The sequence below is a fragment of the Micromys minutus genome (genome assembly GCF_963924665.1).
Source record: "Micromys minutus genome assembly, chromosome: 1".
Lineage (NCBI taxonomy): Eukaryota > Metazoa > Chordata > Mammalia > Rodentia > Muridae > Micromys > Micromys minutus.
The window spans coordinates 28,877,146-28,896,808 of record NC_137969.1 but is presented as its reverse complement, the minus strand read 5'-3'; the positions used below and the strand labels follow the sequence as shown (position 1 = coordinate 28,896,808).

The 19,663-nt window shown below is 48.1% G+C and overlaps 1 protein-coding gene across 1 annotated transcript; it reads right to left on the bottom strand.

Moving 5' to 3' along the window:
- Nucleotides 1-8,007: 8,007 nt before the first annotated feature.
- LOC308432376 (SEC14-like protein 3) lies at nucleotides 8,008-18,782 on the bottom strand (the record flags this gene model as incomplete). Its single annotated transcript, XM_080932140.1, has 12 exons — nucleotides 8,008-8,129; nucleotides 8,827-8,996; nucleotides 9,082-9,221; nucleotides 9,550-9,656; nucleotides 12,052-12,135; nucleotides 13,397-13,457; nucleotides 14,049-14,144; nucleotides 15,690-15,878; nucleotides 16,947-17,006; nucleotides 17,145-17,188; nucleotides 17,432-17,507; nucleotides 18,729-18,782. 12 exons carry the CDS (start codon nucleotides 18,780-18,782, stop codon nucleotides 8,008-8,010), a joined length of 1,203 nt encoding a protein of 400 aa, XP_080788266.1.
- Between the last annotated feature and the right edge of the window lie 881 nt (nucleotides 18,783-19,663).

Here is a 19,663-nt window from a genome sequence, read left to right as displayed (position 1 = left end):
CCCTAGCTGTTTGGTAAACTCTTTGCCAGACATTAAGGAAAGGCAGAGAGACTGTTTCTAGGCAGCCACAGGTTTAAGGGACACCCGTACAGCCTGCTCTAAGTCCACACAGTAGGCACAGATCTTGGTATACACAGGGCTATCTCCCTTTCAGGGGTCCCCTGTGTTGAGGGCCTCGTTTCCACAGTCAGGACTTAGAAGGACTGAGTGGTCAAGCATCACTATTGTAAAAACTCTGGTGGGTGGTAAGGGCTCCTCAGATCCCATTGTTTCACCCACAGTAGCTGATTATGTAGATGTCACCATGAGCAGACTCTGTCCTCAGTGTCAGTGAGCTGAGGTGGGTTTCTGGTGTAGAGACCAGGGCAGTTAGAGCTGGAAGAGATAGAAAGTAGGGAGGAGTCTGGCTGCTATCGCTCAGGTGAGAGACGGTCATGTGTATCCACAAGTCTCACACCTGCAGATGCAACCCACCACAAATGAGGACTGTTCGGAAAACAAATGGCATGCATACAGACATCTTGCCACAATTCTATAAATAACACAGTTTAAGAGCATTTATGCATATTGGGCAGTGGTGGTGTATACTTTTAATCCCAGCACCAGGAGGCAGAGGCAGACCATCTCCTGGTTCAAAGCCAGCCTGGTCTACAGAATGAGTTCCAGGACAGCCAGGGATACACAGAGAAACCCTGTCTTGAAACCCACCCCATCACCAAAGAGCATTTATGCAACATTTGCTTTGTATTGTGTGGTGAGTAATCAAGACGTGGATGTCTGGAAGATCTGGTCACATCTGGATTAGTTGCTTCTCCATTGGTCATGCCTGACAGAAACAACTTAAGGGGGAAATGTTTACTTGGCTCATGGTTCCAGGGAGGTTTAGACTATCATGGCAGGAGAGGATTGTGGGAGCTCGAGAGCCTCCTCATTCCCCAGTGGATCAAAAGACAGAGAGAATGTGGGTGGGAAGCAGAGCTCAGGCATAACTTTCAAAGACCGGTCCCAGCCAGGCCCCACCTCCTAAAGGTACCGATATAGGACCGTGGAACAAGTATCCAAACATGAGCCGGTGAGCGACATTTCAGATTCAAACCATCACAATGCCACTTTATATAAGGGACTGGGATGTCCTCAGATTTCAATGCCATAGTGATGTCCGATCCTCTGTGGATACCAAGGTGGCAACACTGCCTTTCATACTGTGTGACCTCAAGTCTCACTTGCTTCATCTGTGAAGTGGGTCTCTCAAGGCTGCTGCAGAGGACTTTAGGGGAGAGTTAAACCAAACAATAGATGCCCCGGGCAGACAGCAAAGAGCAGAGTTGTTTAACAGCGGGGGGTGGGGGGGTTTAGGGGGAACAACACTTGACTTCTCCTTCAGTGTAAGGGAGTCAAAGAGTTACATTGTCTCCCAAACTCTTGGGTTTAAAAATTTGAGCCAGAGGCAGGCGGATCTCTGAGTTCAAGGGCCAGCCTGATCTACAGACCTAAAAGAAGGAGGAGAAAATAAATTAAAAACGTATAGCCAGCTGGTCTTGGCTTCCAGAGCTGCCTCAGCAGCAGTCATGGGATACCAGTCCCCACCCCCAAGGCTATGCTAATCCAGACATGGGTAGAAGTTGCTTCCCCATAATGAATCTGCTTCTCTGGTAGAACCTAGATTGTGAAGGCTCAGGCCAGGGTCAGTCACAGCTGACTTGTGGCTTTAGACAGAGTAGAGAGGGGCTAAGGTCCACCTCAGATCCTTGCTCCTACCTCTCAGCACTTTTAAGGTGTTTGCTGCCAAAGATGGGTTGGGGAGTCACCTAATAGTCCAGAAGATGCCACATGGTAAACAAGCTGTTTCCTTGTCCCAGGAACTGGTAAGAACTTGGTGAGCCACTCTTTTTCCACAGAAATCTTAAGATCTCAGGGCAGGATTCTCATTTGATTCAGGGGATCCCTTTAGGCTCATACGGAATATCCCTAGAAGGTTCCCCTCCCAAAGGAATGGCTACAGGAGAAGAAGGTAAGATCCACACCAACAGAGGCCAGCCGGGACTACGATGGACCCCAGGCATCTTCAGGAAAGAGTGATGGGCAGAAGGCTACAGTGAGTAGGGACAGTCAGTCATCCCACCCCCGCCCCCATCCCCCAGGCCTTGTGGCTTTTTGTCATAGAACAAACATCCTGGCAGTTGGGTCCTCAGGAAGCCATGGCTAGTTTTAGGCAACACTCAAAATAGCCACTAGGGGGCAGCATATCCTAACGTGAGCTTGTAGACACAAGCTCACAAGGCTACACACGTGCCACCAGCCGGCCGGTAGCACTCTGACCCCATAGGCTGTGTGACTTTGTTCAAGTCATTTAGTGCTCCTGAGCCTTTGTTCCCTCAGTGTGCAATTCTTAATTATCTGAAGCAGCTAAAAAGATTACAGGAGAATGGCTGGGAAAACACTCACGTGGGTGACGACCCCGCTGCCACTGGCTCTCGCCATTGTAACAAAAGATATCCACTTTAAAATGATGGAGTTGTCCCACATGATGGTTAATCCCTGTGTAAGATTTGCCAAGCAAAGTGAGTGAGTGTGTGTGTGAGTGTGTGTGTGTGTGTGTGTGTGTGTGTGTGTGTGTGTATGACCATACACTCACAAATATGTAGGAAGTCCCTTTATGACCAGATCATGTGGCGCTGAATCTTCCCAAGTCCTCCTCTGGTAGACACGTTCCATGACTTCTGATGGCCCCTAGAGCCACTGTTCATGGAGTCTCATCCCTCCCTATGGCTCACCAAGTTTTCACATCTTTGCCTCTCCCAACTCCCAGCATTCTCTGGATGTCCCTCCACAGCCCGCCTCCATGTCTTTGCTCCAGCTGTGTCACCTGCCAGGGATGCCCCCACCACACTTCCTCCCTTTTCAGTCCTTCAGTGCTCAGCACCAAGACCACCTGCAAACTTCTCCTGAGGGTATGTCTATGATCTCTGTGATCTGTGTATTCAGGAAACTGAGGCAGGAGGATGGTGTGTTCTGGGTCAGCCTATGCTAACACACTGAGACTTGGAAAGAGATGGGGTGGGGATGAGTCCTTATTACAGTTTCCTGTGCCAAGTGCCCCAAGAATGGGAAGTCAAGTGTGCAGTAATGTAAATTCAGGAATTCAGGCCAACCTGGTCTACATCGTGAGTTCCAGGACAGCCAGGGCTATATAGAGAGACCCTGTCTCAAACCATAATAAACAAAGCCAACCAACCAACCAACCAGATCAAATGTTTTTAGGAAACGTCATGATGGCAACAAGCCCAAAGCTTGGCCACTGTGATCTATTTGGCAGGGAAGAAGACATTCTAGAGAAGCTGTTCTCAACATGTGGGTCATGAGCCCTTTGGGGAACAAGTAACCCTTTAACAAGGGATCACTCAAGACCACGGGAAAACACATATTACAATTCAAAACAGTAGCAAAATTACAGTTATGAAGTACTAGTGAAAATAATTTTATGGTTGGGGGGTCACCTCAATATGAGGAACTGTGTTTATTAAAGGGTTGCACAGTAGGGAGGTTGAGGACCACTGTTCTACAGAGACATGCGCCCTCCCTCTGTCTGTCAGGCTGTTAAAACAATGGTTCTGAAGGATTCAAGTTTTCCTCAGGGAGTCTCAAGCTGGAGAAGGAAAAGGCTGAAACCTGGAGCGGTCAGAGGGACCAACTCCATAAGCTGTGTGACTTTGGGCTAGTCACCTAACCTCTCTGAGTTCCCAGGTCTAGTCCCATCCATGAGCAAAGGATGACCCGAGACACCGAGTGTCAATGACTTTCGGTGAGGAGCTACAGGGGTGCCCCAGGCTCTGCTGGGAAGTTTCTTAATACCTTATTTCTTATTACTCTTCTTTCCTCCATGGGGCTCTTTTGTGGTCATGTCAGGAAACGGGTGCTGGATGCACCAAACAAACAAAATAAAGAGCCCAAGCCCCATCTGTTCAGGTGAATCCCGTAGAAATGAGCTCTGAATGCTGCGTGGAATATGCTTGTGTAGCCCAGGCTGACCCCAAACTGCTTAGGTAGCCAAAAATGACCTTAAACTCTTGATTTGTCCTGTTCCCACCACCTAAGTGACAGGTGTCAAATATATGCCACCACAATCAGCTCCAAGCAAATTTTCAATAGATTTACAATGACGATTCCAATCTCTCTAGAGGTCTGTTCCCACCTTTACTTCATGTGGCTCTCGTATTCTCTTGCACTATGGGTTAGGAGGCAGACATAGTCTCTTGGTGTTATCTTCCCTGGCAATGGGTTCTTAGGGAAGAAAGAAGAAACAGGAACTTGGATTTCTTCTGCATCTGCACGACACAGTCCCAGCTTTCGGGTAGTGAGTCCTTCTGCTCAGTTGCAGGGAGAGGAGCCCTAACAAAGAACGACCCAACCGCTCACAGCTTCCTTGGCCCCCAGTGGGCGCACGGGTGGTGGTGGTGGTGGTGGTGGTGGTGGCAGCAGCGGTGGCAGGGATGGGTCACGTGTCTCAAGCCCTGGATCACTGATGCTCATCCGTTTTCTACCAACGCTCTCATAACATGCTTTGCCCAAGTGGGTGCTGTCACACTGAGTTCGGAGGGCCTATTTATTCCTTTTTTCTTCCATCTTTCCTCCCTAATTATTTTTATCCTTCCCATTTCTTTAAAACTAAACAAAGTAACAACAAAAAACTTTTTTTCTGAGTACATGGGTGCTGTTCCGATAGAGGCCAGAAGAGGGAGTTGGAGCTGAAGAACAGAGTCTGTGAGTTGGGAAACAAGCCCAGGTTCTCTGTAAACCATGAAGTGCTCTTGATTCTGAACCAGTCCCCCTCCCACTCGCTTCTCTCCCTCGTTCTTCATTATAGACTTGCCAGATAAAGCACAGGGTGAGGTAGGGAGAGGGATGTTTGAAAAATTAATATGGAAAAGAAAAGCTCAATGAAAGCCACTGTTTCATAAAAACTTCCTAAAAAAATGTGAATTTAAAAGGTTTCATTAGCGTCACCGTACACAGAATGTTTCTCCCAGAAGCCATAGATAACTAAACAAAAGCCCCAGTGCCAGGCATGGGACACCTTTAGTCATGGTGTTAGTGTGGGGTCCACAGATTGCCATCACTCTGTTACCCAGACCTTACTGGAACAGGTAAGACCCCACCACTGAAGACACCACACGCTCTGATCACAGAGAAATCAAGCTGGTAGTGATTCAAAAACATCCTCCCCGATGGCTAGATTCCAGTGTCAAGAGGTGTCATGCAGGCCGACAGCACAGAAGAGCCATCAGGAATCTTACCCAGATGTGAGCCCTGTGAGCTACAGTAAGGACCAGCCTGGAAGATATGCCCACTGGTGCAGTGATGGTGGGAGTGATATTGGAGTAACCGATACGTTCTAATTGGAATGAAGGTCTACTCTGCAGGAGGCGACTCATGCCTGGTACTGTAAACCTGGCCAAGAACCCGTGACTGGAGAGCTCGTAGAGCCAGCTGCCATTGTCTTACTAACGGAGTGTGGTATCACAATGCCTTCTAAGCTTTTCACCCTGTGCCCAGATGCAACTCTCATCCCCAGCAGAGAATCATCTTTGCTCAGCCCCCTGTGGTGTATACAGACTCATGACTGATCAGAGTGCAGAGGATAAGTAACTGTGAAATCCTCGGCCCCAAATGGCACATCCTTGTCACTGCCTATACAAGGCACAGAAGGGGACAAAAAGTTTGTTAAGAGTCAGCAGCTAGGGAGTCTTCTGGGTGTGGTGGGACCAATGCATTCAGTCTTGCAGTAACTGCAGTTGCCAGCACACCATCAATCACACAATATCAATCACACAATACCAGCAATCACACAATATCAATCATGTACACTGTCAATCACACAATATCAATCACACAATACCAGCAATCACACAATACTCCAGTGTGTAAAGGTAAGGGATTCATGAGGCCTGCCACCAAACCAGAGAACTATTGGCAGTTGGTGACCTCTGGAAGGAAGAGTTTATCTTCTTCCATGGTGTGGCCCATGCTACAGTGACTGGAGTCTTATATCCATGAAAGCTGAGCATCCTGGGCAACTCTGATTGGACTCAGTGGTTTAGAAAAACAGAATAAGAGGAGTTGAGGAGATGTGCATGTGGGGGATTCTGGGAGGTGTTGGAATGGGAAAAGGAGGAGTGACTAAACACATTGTATTCATGTGTGTAATTACTAAGGAACGTTTTTGAAAAGATATGGGATGTTCAGTTAAACTTTAATGTCAGGTAATGAACACATTTGAAGTACCATCCAATATCACTCTTTTTGTCTTTCAAAGTCTGACAGCTTTCTCTTTCCCATCTTCCCTCTCCCCTGCCTGCTCAGAAAGGAGGAGGAGGCAGCCTTACCCTGTTTGGAACATTACACAGGAACCTGGAGGTCATAAAGTAAAGAGTCACCTTGGCTCTGGTCCAACTCTATCACCCCCATCCCCCAGGCTGAAGAAAATGAGGCCAGTGCTGTTGGGAGCTCAGTTTCTGTCCTTGCTAGACACAAGGTAGAGTCATCAGAGAAGAAGGGGCCTTAGTACAGAAAATGCCTCCATAGGATCTTGTTGTAAAGCATTTTCTTAATTAGTGATCACTGAGTGGTATCATGGTGTCACTTCTGGTCTGATGGTTCTGGGTTCTATAAGAAAATAGGCTCAGCAAACCATGAGGAGCAAGCCAGTAAGCAGCACCCCTCCATGGCTTCTGCATCAGCTCCTACCTCTAGCATCCTGCCCTGTGTGAATTTCTGCCTTTACTGCTTTTGATGATGAACTGTTATATAAAACTGAGAGAGATAAACCCTTTCTTTCCAAGTTGCTTTTGGCCATGGTGTTCATCATGGAACATGAACATGGAACAATGGAAACCCTGAGACAGTCCCTATATATAAGACAGGCATAAGAGCCTGTGCCCTGACGTGTTGGCACAGGTCTGTGCATGTCTCTGCTCCCCACAGACTGATGTTAGCTTGCTGAGTGTCAGGCTTTGCACTCAACTCTTAGTTCCCACAGTGCATCTCATGGAAACAGCAGAGCCCTTAAGGTTCTGGCCTCTTTTCATTCTCTGAACTAATTAATCATCTCTTGGCAAGAGTTGTGTCAGGAGCTGGGGCTCAAGCCAGTATCTGCACACACAGAATGGGTCAGGAAGTTGAGAAAGAAACTGGAACATGGCATGGTCCCAGTTCCCCAGGGACATGGTGAGCATCGGGTGAGCATCCTTGCTTCTGTGTGAGCAGATTTACTATGTCTGGTAAATCACCAGTGCTCTTAACTGCTGAGCCATCTCTCCAGCCCTGGGGATAATTCTCTTAATGGCTTAAAATATGAGCTGTAAGACCAAAAGGAAGAAGGCAATTATGAGAACAATTTATGGAACCTGTGCCCCTGGGTCAGGCAAAGTCAGAAGCGGATGTCTCCTGCCAGAGGTATGGAGCTTTTGAAACTGAGACTCCCGAAAAGGAAATTACTGTCAGGTTGGATGGCCCAGGTCTTCCCCAAGCGTGACGCTGTCCAGGGTTCTGAAATCTGCTGCCTGGTCTCTCTTCTTCCTGTGAGCCTTGTGCTCCCTGCCTTCGGGTCCTCTGTTTAACTTACAGAAATACAATAAGCATCTACTATATAGAGAAATGGAAATAAAAAGCATTAAGATAATCTTCAGCTCAAGCCACTCAAAGCTCACGGGGAGGGACTCAAGTCTTAGGAGAGATGAGGTCAAGTAGAGTCATTTTCCTATTCTTGGGCCCCCGTGACACCCACCCGTCTCCTGCCTTTTCCTCGTGCTTCTTTCTCTTTTGCAATCTGTATTCCTCCAACATTTCATAATTTCAAATTTTGATTACAGCAGATAAATCTTCTCCAGACAATCTCTTTCTCTGCTCACCGGTGTCACAGAGTAAGCCAGACTAATGATCGATTTCAGGAAGGAAAGGAGAGAAGAGAGAAAACAGAGGGCTGGGATCTCTGAGAAGTGTGGGATCCACCTAGATAGGAGTGAGCTCTTCATCATACTTCTGCATGCCTTCGTCTGGGAGAAGCACTTCAACTGTGAAGCTGACCTTCTTGGCATGGACGAAGCTATAGGTGTTGTCAAAGCGCAGGACATCTAGGAGACAGATGGGCAGATGAGTTCTTACCGGCTGTGCTTGCTGAGCTGATGCAGCTCCCCACGGTGCCCTTTACCTCCCTGTCAACTTGAGCAGAGCCTATAAGCAGAAACTACATCCTCTTAACAATCACCCAGCCTGGCTTTAGTTACGTCATCGGATAGGGAGAACCATAGATATTAATGATATTAATTCAGGTATATTCACACCCGAATGCTCACATATATCGAGAGCAACAGAAGCTTTCTAGCCCTCTTGGACAAAGTGGGTGCTGGACAAAGCCTGCAGTAGTGGTTTTAACCCTCAGACCATGGGTGACACAAGCAATGGTTCTTCCCAGACTGGGTACTGTTTGGCACTTGTGTAACTACATTGAGACTAATATGGAGTTGGGGTAGCATATTTGAGACTGTGTGTAAGTTGGCTTACTTCTCATGACCTCATGGGGACAGCGCCACCTGCCCTATTGTCCTATGCCTCTGTCCTGTGATCCAAGCACACTCAGTTCCTCGGGGCCCGTGTGGCGCTGACTGTTGGCACACAGTAAATGTTCACAAATATGACTTGGGGATGAACATGGATTTTGTGTCCTGGGATATGTCTGAGGAGAAGGGTCACTGCCCATGTGTATCCTTTAAACCATGTGGAAGATGGTTCCTGACTCCAGAACCAGTGCATAGCTGGGGTGGGACTTACAGACTCCAGCCTCAGTGCAGGTGAGGCTCCCATCCTCAGGTACCATGTGGGCATTGTATCGCTGACTGGTTAGCACCTCGGTCATCTCCCCTGCTTTCTGCCGCTCCCCCATCTTGGTCTTGAGGAAAACTCCAAAGCCAATGTCTGCACCATCAGATGAGAACTGCCACCTGGAAGAGGACAGGTTGCTGCTCAGTGTGATGGGGTCCTAGGGATCAGAGCCCAGCCGTGGGAGGAGTGGCCATTTGTTCCTACCTGAGGACACAGCCTGGAAACAGGATCTCATATTCCACCTGATGTGAGGAGCCACGGCTAATCTGCACTGAGTGCTCATACTGAGTTTTCACCTGGTCACGCACATACATGGACTTGGGAATCTCTCCACCATAGTTGATCTAGAATAGATTCTGGAGTCATTTCTCTAGCCAGAGACAATGTTTTCACTATTGGGAAGATTCTCACTCTCCTTCCCTAAACCCTTTCTTGACTCTCTAGCATGGCTAGCACTTCCTCTGGAAGCATCTTTCAGCTTAATTCCAAAGTCGAACTTCACATTTCATCCTTCTCTGCACATCTTCTCATTATTAAGTCCCAATAATCTGGACACACCTAGTTCAATACCCAGTGTCTATGCAGAGATGATTGTGAAGTGAATAATAGGTGGGTAGGAAAGAAACCTGGCTATAGTCCTCTAACCCCTTTCTGGCTCCAGGCTCTGTGTACCTTGGTTAAACATTTGGGGTTTCCATCTGGGTCAGTCAGAGTCCCTCCAAAATGGGCGGGCAGTTCCTCAGGACTGATGAGCTTCAGTAAACCTTCCTTCCAGCTGTCTGGGAGTAGGAAGATTCAGTGATGGTTATCACACCTGGAAGGGATCAAAGAGCCTCTCATCCCCACCAGGACACCCTAAATGGGCATCTCCAAACACTGAGATAGCTAGGCTGCCAGGGATAACTCCCAAGTCACCTAGATCTCAAGCTATGGGAAATGGTTTTCCTAGCACCCAGTTGCTGTGGAAACGTGTTTGCCCTTGGCTGATGGGTTTGGACATTCTTGAAGGTCTCCAAGTCATGAGTAGTAAAGCTGAAAGTTGCTTGAATGTCTCAGGGGGACTTCAAAGCACTGTGAGTTCAGGACCTTGTTGAGATTACTCGGTCAGTAAGTAAGATCTTGTGGTGGGAGAACACCTGCCTCTTCCATCATCACAACCATGAGGTATAATGCTATTGCTGTTGCTCATATGTGAGTCTCTAGGGGTTCTGGTTGCTGGGGATTGCTGTGGTCCTAGCCCTGTGGCTAGCCTTGATTGACTTTTTTAGCACTAGAACGTTTCTTCCCTCCCGTGGGAAGTGGGAAACCACACAGTGCCTGAAATGCTATGGCCAAATTACTGAGCCTTGTGGGCCTCAGGGGAACAGAGGACTTGGGTCCATATTATTCCAGGATTTGATGCCTCCCTACAATCAGACTTTCTCACCCATCAAGCTCTCATTTCTAGTGGAAATGGGTAGAGTCAGGAGCTGGGGTATTGGGAAGAAAGAGAAAGTGATGAGCGTAAGACTCCAGCCCCCGTTTCTAGTTCCTCTGTTCACAATGAGAGGAGCTGAGCACTCTGCTTGAGGGATGGTTTTCCTCCAAGCACTGACTCAGTGACTAGGGTTTGAGAATTAGTTTTCTTCATCTCGTCCTTCCTTCCTATCTATCTATCTATCTATCTATCTATCTATCTATCTATCTATCTATCTATCTATCCATCCATCCATCCATCCATCCATCCATCCATCCATCTATCTATCTATCTATCTATCTATCTATCTATCTATCTATCTATCTATCCATCTTCCTTTCTATCCCTATCCATCTGTCTGTCTGTCTGTCTGTCTGTCTGTCTATTTTACAGTGCCATGGATGAAACTCGGGACCTCACATGTTCTGGAAAAATGCTGAGATATAACCAAAACCCATTTTTGCCACTTTAAAAAACAACTCTTGTCAGGGGAATGGCATACAATGGTAGTACTCTCAGCACTCAAGAGGCTGAGGCAGGAGGATGGTGAGCTTGAGGCCACTATATGCAAAAAATAAAAAATAAAAAAAAAGGAATTAAAAGTACATTTTTCTTAGTACTTTTCACTCATAGTAATATGCAAAATTGAGAAAACAGAAAATTAAAACCTTTAAAAACAATTTATTCTATGCTTCCTTCTAAGAATCTTTATGTTTTTTATATGTTTTATTTTACTGTGTTTAAAATTATATTTATTGTCTGTGTGATGGGGTCACACATCACAATATACATGTGGGAGTCAGAGGATAACTGTGGGTGTCAGTTTTCTCCTTCTACCGTGTGGGCTTCGGGGAAACGTAGGTCATTAACCTTGATGGCAGCCGAGCCATCATTCTGGCCCAGTACATACGGTTCTATAAAAACAAAGCATATGGTCCGCACGGCTTGTTCAGGTACATGGTCAGAGGATAAACTAAAGCGATGTTCTTCAGGGTTAGAGTTGCCATTAAAAGCAAGGAGTTTGCAAGTGCAGAAAGCCAGGGCACATAAAGCCGAGGCTCAGAAGCAATGGAGCAGAAATGTAAGGAGGCAGGGAGGCCTTACTTCTCCCTCACCCCAAGGTTAAGGCAGGAAATGGGGCTTAGGAAGTGTCTTGGCCTGTTACTCTACAGCCTATGTGTGAAGCCTGGGGATGGACCAGTGTTACTCTAAAGCTTAGGTGTGAAGCCTGGGGATGGACCAGTGTTACTCTACAGCCGAGATGTGAAGCCTGGGGATGGACCAGTGTTACTCTAAAGCTTAGGTGTGAAGCCTGGGGATGGACCAGTGCTACTCTACAGCCGAGGTGTGAAGCCTGGGGATGGACCAGTGTTACTCTAAAGCTTAGGTGTGAAGTCTAGGGATGGACCAGTGTTACTCTACAGCCGAGGTGTGAAGCCTGGAGATGGACCAGTGTTACTCTACAGCCGAGGTGTGAAGCCTGGGGATGGACCAGTGTTACTCTAAAGCTTAGGTGTGAAGCTTGGGGATGGACCAGTGTTACTCTAAAGCTTAGGTGTGAAGCCTGGGGATGGACCAGTGTTACTCTACAGCCTAGGTGTGAAGCCTGGAGATGGACCAGTGTTACTCTAAAGCTTAGGTGTGAAGTCTAGGGATGGACCAGTGTTACTCTAAAGCTTAGGTGTGAAGCCTGGGGACATGGCACCAGGAGGACTTACTTCCCAACACTACTATCTTCCTTCGTGTGTCCTCACTCAGGAATGGCTTCATAAGGTTGTAGCCCACGGGGAACAGTTTGGTGGCTGGAAAGACACAAGAAGATTAACAGGGAGAGATCAAGCCACTGGGCTGCCTTTCCACAATGGACAAAGCTAGTGATACAGAAGTCATGATGAACCTGGCCATCTCAGAACCAATCAATCAACCAAATAGTCTAACCAAATAGCTAACCAGCCATCAATCAGCTGCCTGCCCACTGCACAGTCGGCCAGTCATTAGCCTCCTCATCAGCCAACCAATAAGTTAACTGGTCTACCAACAGCTGGTCAGGTGCCAGCAAACTAGGCAGCCTGCTAACAAATAATTTACCAGTTCACCAAATAGGAAAACATAACAATTTGGCTAAACAGAAAATTAATCATCCACTGGCCAAGCAGCTAGACAGCTAATCAATTGCTCTCTCCAGCTACCAACCATCCACACAAAGAGCCAATATCCAAATAACCAGCTGACCACACAAATTCAGCTGCAGAACAAACCAGCCAGCCAGCCAGCCAACATGCCAGGCAACCATCCAAACATCCAGTCATCAGAATGCTAGCCAGACAACCAACCAAGCTAAAAGCCAGTAGGTCAGCTATCCCAGTCAACTCTTCAACCCATCACCAGTTACTTCCATACTCAGACAACCAGATAGCCAATCATCTGGAGAGTCAGCCACATAATGAGTTAAGCAACTATTAAACAAGCCATCTTTCTACCAGTCTACCTACCTGAGCAACAGCCACCCAAATGGCTAGTGAGCTCCCCCAGAATGGTGTCAGGCCAGAAATGTGCACCACAGGTATAGGCTCAGAGGATTTCAAAGAGCAGATAACTTGCTCAGAAAAACAGGATGATCAGAGCCAGAACTTGGGAGGGATAAGGAGGCAGATGTGAGTTTGAGGCCAGCCTGGTCTATATAGTGAATTTCAGGATATCCAGAGCTACATAGTAAAACCCTGTCTCAAAGAACAAGCAACATATACACACAAAGATAGAGAAGAAAGAAAAGGAGAATAGATTGGAATGTAGGTCTATTATCCCATATACTTTGAAGGCTGAGGCAGGAACATTACAAGTGCCAAGCCTATATGGGCTAGAGTGAGTTCAAGGCCACAGAAGAGGTGTTTCTAGTGTGGCTGAGTTTAGAACTGCCCTTCTCAGAGTGAAGTCAGATGTTACCATTCCCCGATCCCTTCCTCTGTGCCAGACATCAGGTGGCTTGCCCCATGAAGAGGCACCAAGACCATAAAGATAAATGATAGGGGTATGGAGGACCCAGGAGGGGGAGTCACAACTCACCTTTCACAATGAGCATGAACTTCAGGGTCTCTGGGTAATTTTCTTCCAGGAGGCCAAAGAACTGTGGAACCAAGAAAGCCCCTCAGATCCCACACTTTCTTCCCCCCCCCCCATTTCTTTGCTGTATTTTGTCTGGAGGTTTTAAAATATACTCTCTAAGGTATCCCTGTCATTGGCCTCTGAAGGGAGGCATCCCAGCTCAGACAGAACCAAATGCCCACAGTAACCATAGAATCATGTTAACAACAGAGGACAGTCCTGGAGGCTGCAGTGTTCTGGGCATTCAGAATCTGCTCAGCATGGTGCACATGCTTTACAGACTTACTCCCCAGTCTAATTGTCCCCAAACTGGAGAGGAGGAAGTGAAGCATGAGGGTATGGGGGGTGTAAGAGATGGTAGACAGGAGATAACTTGCCCAGGGCTCAGAACAAGGGAGTGACAGGGCTGTAACTGATGTGGAAACAGACCCTGTGCTCTCTTGTGCACTTCCAAGAAATCCTATTAAAGTTTCTTCCCAGGATGGGGTTATAAAGGAAGTCACCTTTTATTAATTTGTGATTTCAGCAAACTGTAAGGGCAAAGCAGGCCAAGCTGGCCGTCCAAGTGTGTGCACGTGTATGTGTAAGTGTGTCCATCCCTGGGCCTCCTCACCTCCTGGTACACTTCCACCAGAGGTTTCCAGAAGTGCTTCAGTCCCAGACCTTCACAGTCAAATATCATCACAATGGTTTCAATCTTCCTCCCCAGCTGCGAGGATGAGCAAGGAACATGCCAGGGTCAAGTACAAGCTTAGGAATTGACAACTCAAGTACATGACTCATCAGGATGCTTCCAACCCTCCACTCTGTCCGCAGAGTAACAAGCAGACAAGAACAAATACATCTCCCCACCCATTCATCTACCCATCACCCACCTACCCATCACCCACCTACCCATCACCCACCTACCCATCACCCACCTACCCATCACCCACCTACCCATCACCCACCTACCCATCACCCACCTACCCATCATCCATCTACCCATCACCCACCTACCCATCACCCACCTACCCATCACCCACCTACCCATCATCCATCTACCCATCATCCACCTACCCATCATCCATCTACCCATCACCCACCTACCCATCACCCACCTACCCATCACCCACCTGCCCATCATCCATCTACCCATCATCCATCTACCCATCATCCACCTACCCATCATCCATCTACCCATCACCCACCTACCCATCACCCACCTACCCATCACCCACCTACCCATCACCCACCTACCCATCATCCATCTACCCATCATCCACCTACCCATCATCCATCTACCCATCATCCATCTACCCATCATCCATCTACCCATCACCCACCTACCCATCACCCACCTACCCATCACCCACCTACCCATCATCCACCTACCCATCATCCATCTACCCATCACCCATCTACCCATCATCCACCTACCCATCATCCATCTACCCATCACCCACCTACCCATCATCCATCTACCCATCATCCACCTACCCATCATCCATCTACCCATCACCCACCTACCCATCATCCACCTACCCATCATCCATCTACCCATCACCCATCTACCCATCATCCATCTACCCATCACCCACCTACCTATCACCCACCTACCCATCATCCATCTACCCATCACCCACCTACCCATCATCCATCTACCCATCATCCATCTACCCATCACCCACCTACCCATCACCCACCTACCCATCACCCACCTACCCATCATCCATCTACCCATCACCCACCTACCCATCTTTTCACTGACAGTAGCTGGACTTAGTGATTTTTTAAAACAACTTTATTATGGTGTGCTCTTAGACTGAAAGTTAAATTTTAATTTTTTTCTGGGTTAATGATATTCACAGTAATGCTGTCTCCCAGTGTCCAACTGTAGGCTAGTAAAATTACTCTCTGAATTTTTGAGGCCAGCGAGGAGAAGCTATGATGCTGAGTAGGTTAGGTGTCTTAAGTATATCTCCCACTGATGGTATTTTTTAAACTTTGGATGGTTTATTGGGATGTAACCCCATAATAGCTGAGGACTATTCTGTCATCTCTTTGCTCAGTGCAGACCATCCTGCCAAGGGGGACAAGACAGACTCGGAGAGGTAAGGAACTTTCTGAGGTCACACAGCCGATAAACAGTGGGGACATTTGACCAGAGAATCCTCTGACCATGATAGAGAGAACACAGATGTGTTCTTGGGAACATGGGCCCTGGCAGCCTCTCCTACCTCTAGTCCCTCACCCCACTCAGTCAGACCCTCACCCGCTCTGTCTGCAGGTCACACTCGTGCAGGATACGTTCACAGTCCCTCATCTTCGTCTTCAACAGGTCCTGCTTGGTGACTGAGAAAAGAAGCCCTTTGGGGTCCAGTGGCCCGATGATGTCATACCATACAGGGCAGCCATCACGGTCATAGCCACACAGGCCTCCAGGCATGTACTTCTGGATCACCTGGGCATAGAAAGATACATGACACTCGGAATCACACACCTCCCTGGGAGTCCCCAGATCTGACTAGTTTATCTTACCCAACTCTATATGTTTACCCTGCTCTGGGACAAGACACTGGCTTGCCTGGTCCCAAGTGAAAACATTGAGGGTCTTGCAAGGGAGGACCTTGTTCACAGCTGTGATACAAAAGGCTCAGTATCAGTCAGGTCTAGCTTCAGACTTCAGGGGATATTGGTCCTGCCTGCAGTGTCTTCCATGTCTGGCTTAGTAATGGAGAATGTCATTCTGAAAGCCAGCAGGTATAATTTAAATAGAGGCACTGCTGTTCCTATGCTCTGTGTCCCTGAGCAAGTGACACCACCTCTCTGGGCTCCATTCCACCTTCTCTTGTGTAGATGCTTCCTCTCCAAGATAGTGCTGGCAAAGATGGCATACTGTCCCCAGCTGTGATTATCATGTTGCTGTGAGCCCAGTGTAGGTCCTACACTTACCAGTGGTTCACCCTTGATAGGCTGTTGCTTTCCACCTGGACAGGATGCTTTGAAACTCTGGGGTGGGAGCACAGAGGGACTGACTGGCTATAGTGGCTCAGATACAAGTTTGGGAGCCTGACAAGCCTACATTCAAACCCCAGACCCACAATAGGATTGTGGGACTTTGGGCAAGTTGCTAAATTTTTTTACTGGACAAAATGGATGATACTGTATAGTGTTCAGATGATTTAACAAACTCATGTAGGGAATCTTAAAATATTTTGGTTTATCAAGACAGGGTTTCTCTGTGTAGCCCAGGCTATCCTAGAACTCATTCTGTAGACCAGGCTGGACTTGAACTTAGACATATGCCTGTCTCTGTTTCACAAGTGCTTGGATTGAGGGTGTCTGCCAGGCCAATGTTAGAACTCTTGACTCAGGAATTATTCGTTACTCTAACAGAGAAGGTCTAGTGGGATTAATGGCCCTAAGGTCATCTTCTCTGCTTGTTGTCCTTCCCTCATGGTCTCCAGTGACCAGAGGCTTCTTTGTTGATATGTCTATTGAGACTGAGGTATTTGGGAGTGGGGCTCACCTCTGGGGGCTGCCAGTCAAGGATGTGATCGATGTCCATGGTCTTCCGGAACTCCATGTACTGAAAATGAAAGGGGTGGTTAGGCCCCCATGAGGCTCCCAGCACCCTGAACAGGGTATAGAATTTGAGGTATGAGGCACCGATTGTCACCTCCCCCCATGCGAATACTGTCTACAAACCTCCAAGATGATATTTTACCTTGCGGAGCATGGCCTCTGATTTCTGTAGGTCAAAGTTCCGAGCTGAGGGAAGATGGGGTGGGGGGAGGTAAAGGTAGAAAAAGACTGCTTTGCTCTGTCTCTAATGAGAGCAATGGGGGTGGGGGCTGGGGACTTGGTCGAACCTGCTCCTCCCACCCCTTTCTTAGACTTATAAAACTTAAGTTGGTGAGGCCAGACTCTGAGAGCCACAGATTGTTACAGAGCTGTGGAGATTCGGGTCCTCTTGCTGTTTCCCCATTTTCAACATCCCACCTCTCCCCTCACCTCGGAGCCAACGAAGAAGAAAATAGTCGTCAGGGTTTGGCAGGGCAGGCAGCACATCCTGGACATTTTCTCGGAACTGAAAAGAGATATTTCCGTTCATGTGTTTTTCACACTGAGCCTTGGTCTCCCAACTCAAAGATTCGTCAACCATCTCGTCTTCCCTCTGTCACTCAGTCTGGCCCAGCTTGAGTGAATCATGGGCTAATTGATGGGTAGGAGAGCTGGGCTGTGGCACAGGTGGGTAGGTGGAAAATGGAGTGTGAAGAATTTCAGAATGGAGGAAAAAATGATTGGGTTGGAAAGAAAAAAATGAAGAATTGGTCAGTTGATGGATGGATGGGTGGATGGATAGAGGTGGATGAATGGTTGAGTGAATGGGTGGATGGCTGGTTGAGTGGATGGGTGGTTGAGTGGATGGTGGATGAGTGGATGGTGGATGGGTGGTTGAGTGGATGGTGGATGAGTGGATAGATGGATGGATGAATGAATGAATGGATGAATGGATGGATGGATGGATGAATGGGTGGATAAGTGGATGGGTAGATGGATGGTTGAGTGGATGGGTGGATGGATGGATGGATGGATGAGTAGATGGGTGGATGGGTGGATGGATGGATGAGTAGATGGGTGGATGGATGGATGTACATAGAAGGAAAGATTGGTGGGCGAAAAGGATAGAGAGATGGGTGAGTGGAAGGAAAGTTTCATAAATGGTGCATAGACAAGGTACTGGGCACTTCCCTAGTTTACTTCATGCATTTGCTAATCTTCCTAGTCTTGAAAAAACATAGTTCCAAAAGAGAAAGAAAGGAAGAAAGGAAGGAAGAACAGGGATCATTATTAAGGGTCCCTATTCCCTTCAGCTGAGGGTACATCAAACGCTCTGTTCTGTTTCGCTGATCTGGCTCTTACAGATTAGCTTTCTTTTCAGGGTCCCAGGGAGAGGAATCCATCAGAGGGCATAGGACTGCACCCTCCAGCAGGCCGGGAGGGAGGAGATACGGTGGACAACTGCCAGGTAAAGCTGTCTGATCTGGTTCCTAGGTGAGTTCAAGCCTATTTCTGCACATGTCACCCACATGACTGCCAGAGTGAAGCTTCCCCATAACACCTTGTTCTGGTCAGGACTGATGTCTCTTGGCTGGGTAGGATGTGACCCCCTTTGGAGGTGACAGAATAGAGACAATGTCAAGGACATGCAGAATCAGCAGATGGAGGCAGGGTCCTGGACGTCCTCTCCACCCTATCCCTCAGCCATTTCCCCGTGAGGTCTCACAGGGTAGGGGGAATCTCTTACCTTGGCCAGGGTCTCTGCCTGCTTGGGGCTCAGGTCTCCAACTCTGCCACTCATGGTGCTGACTGAGGCTGGCGAGCAGTGAGTGACCACGGAAGGCAGAAGCCCAGCCTCACCTGTCTGCCCAGCCTCAGCTGGAGCCTTTTCCCCCACTCCTGGGTGTGGCTCAGGTACCTCCCCTGGGACAACTCTTTAGATTGCACATTACATAACTGGGATTAAGTGAGGGCCCTTGTTTGGCTCTGGGACAGGGCTGGAGGGCCTCTGTCAGATGAGGCAGCTGTAAAGGAGAAGCTGCCTTCCCTGGGAGACCCTCTCAGCACTCTCTAGCCTCCAGTGCCATGTTGGGAGTTGGGAGATGCTCATACCCTTCAGTTGTAGCAAGCACACTAGTCAAGAGACGGATAGGCTGTGACAGGATGCAGTTTGGGAAGAGCTTGCCTAGTGTGCCTATCCAGTGGGAATTCTGTTCAACTCCTGGTACTGTAGAAAGGAGGGGAAAGAAAATCAACCTGGCTAGGACAGAAGTTGGAACATAGAGGTCCTTGGTGAAGATTGGTCTTTTCCACAGGGCCGGTGCCACCTTTCCTGGTGTCTTTCAGATTGCATTGCAAGGTGTTAGCCCTATGGACTTGAACATTGGGAAAGGCCAGGCATCTTCCTCCTGATGTCTACCTAGAACCCCTGTATGGGGCCTCTGATTATGCACAACTCCCATCATCTCTGAGAGTTTAGGTGGGGTGGGAGCATGGTCTTGTGGGAAAGGATGTCTTTTGGGGATTTTCATATATGACCAGCAAGAGGTATCCATGGAGGTGCGACGGAGCCGATGGGACATCCGTGGCAGGTACTTAGGGAAGTCCAGAAGGTTCCTGTGCCCTTCACTTTCTGTCCCATTTCCACATTCTAACACCAGATGGGCCTGGGGCCCAAGCCTG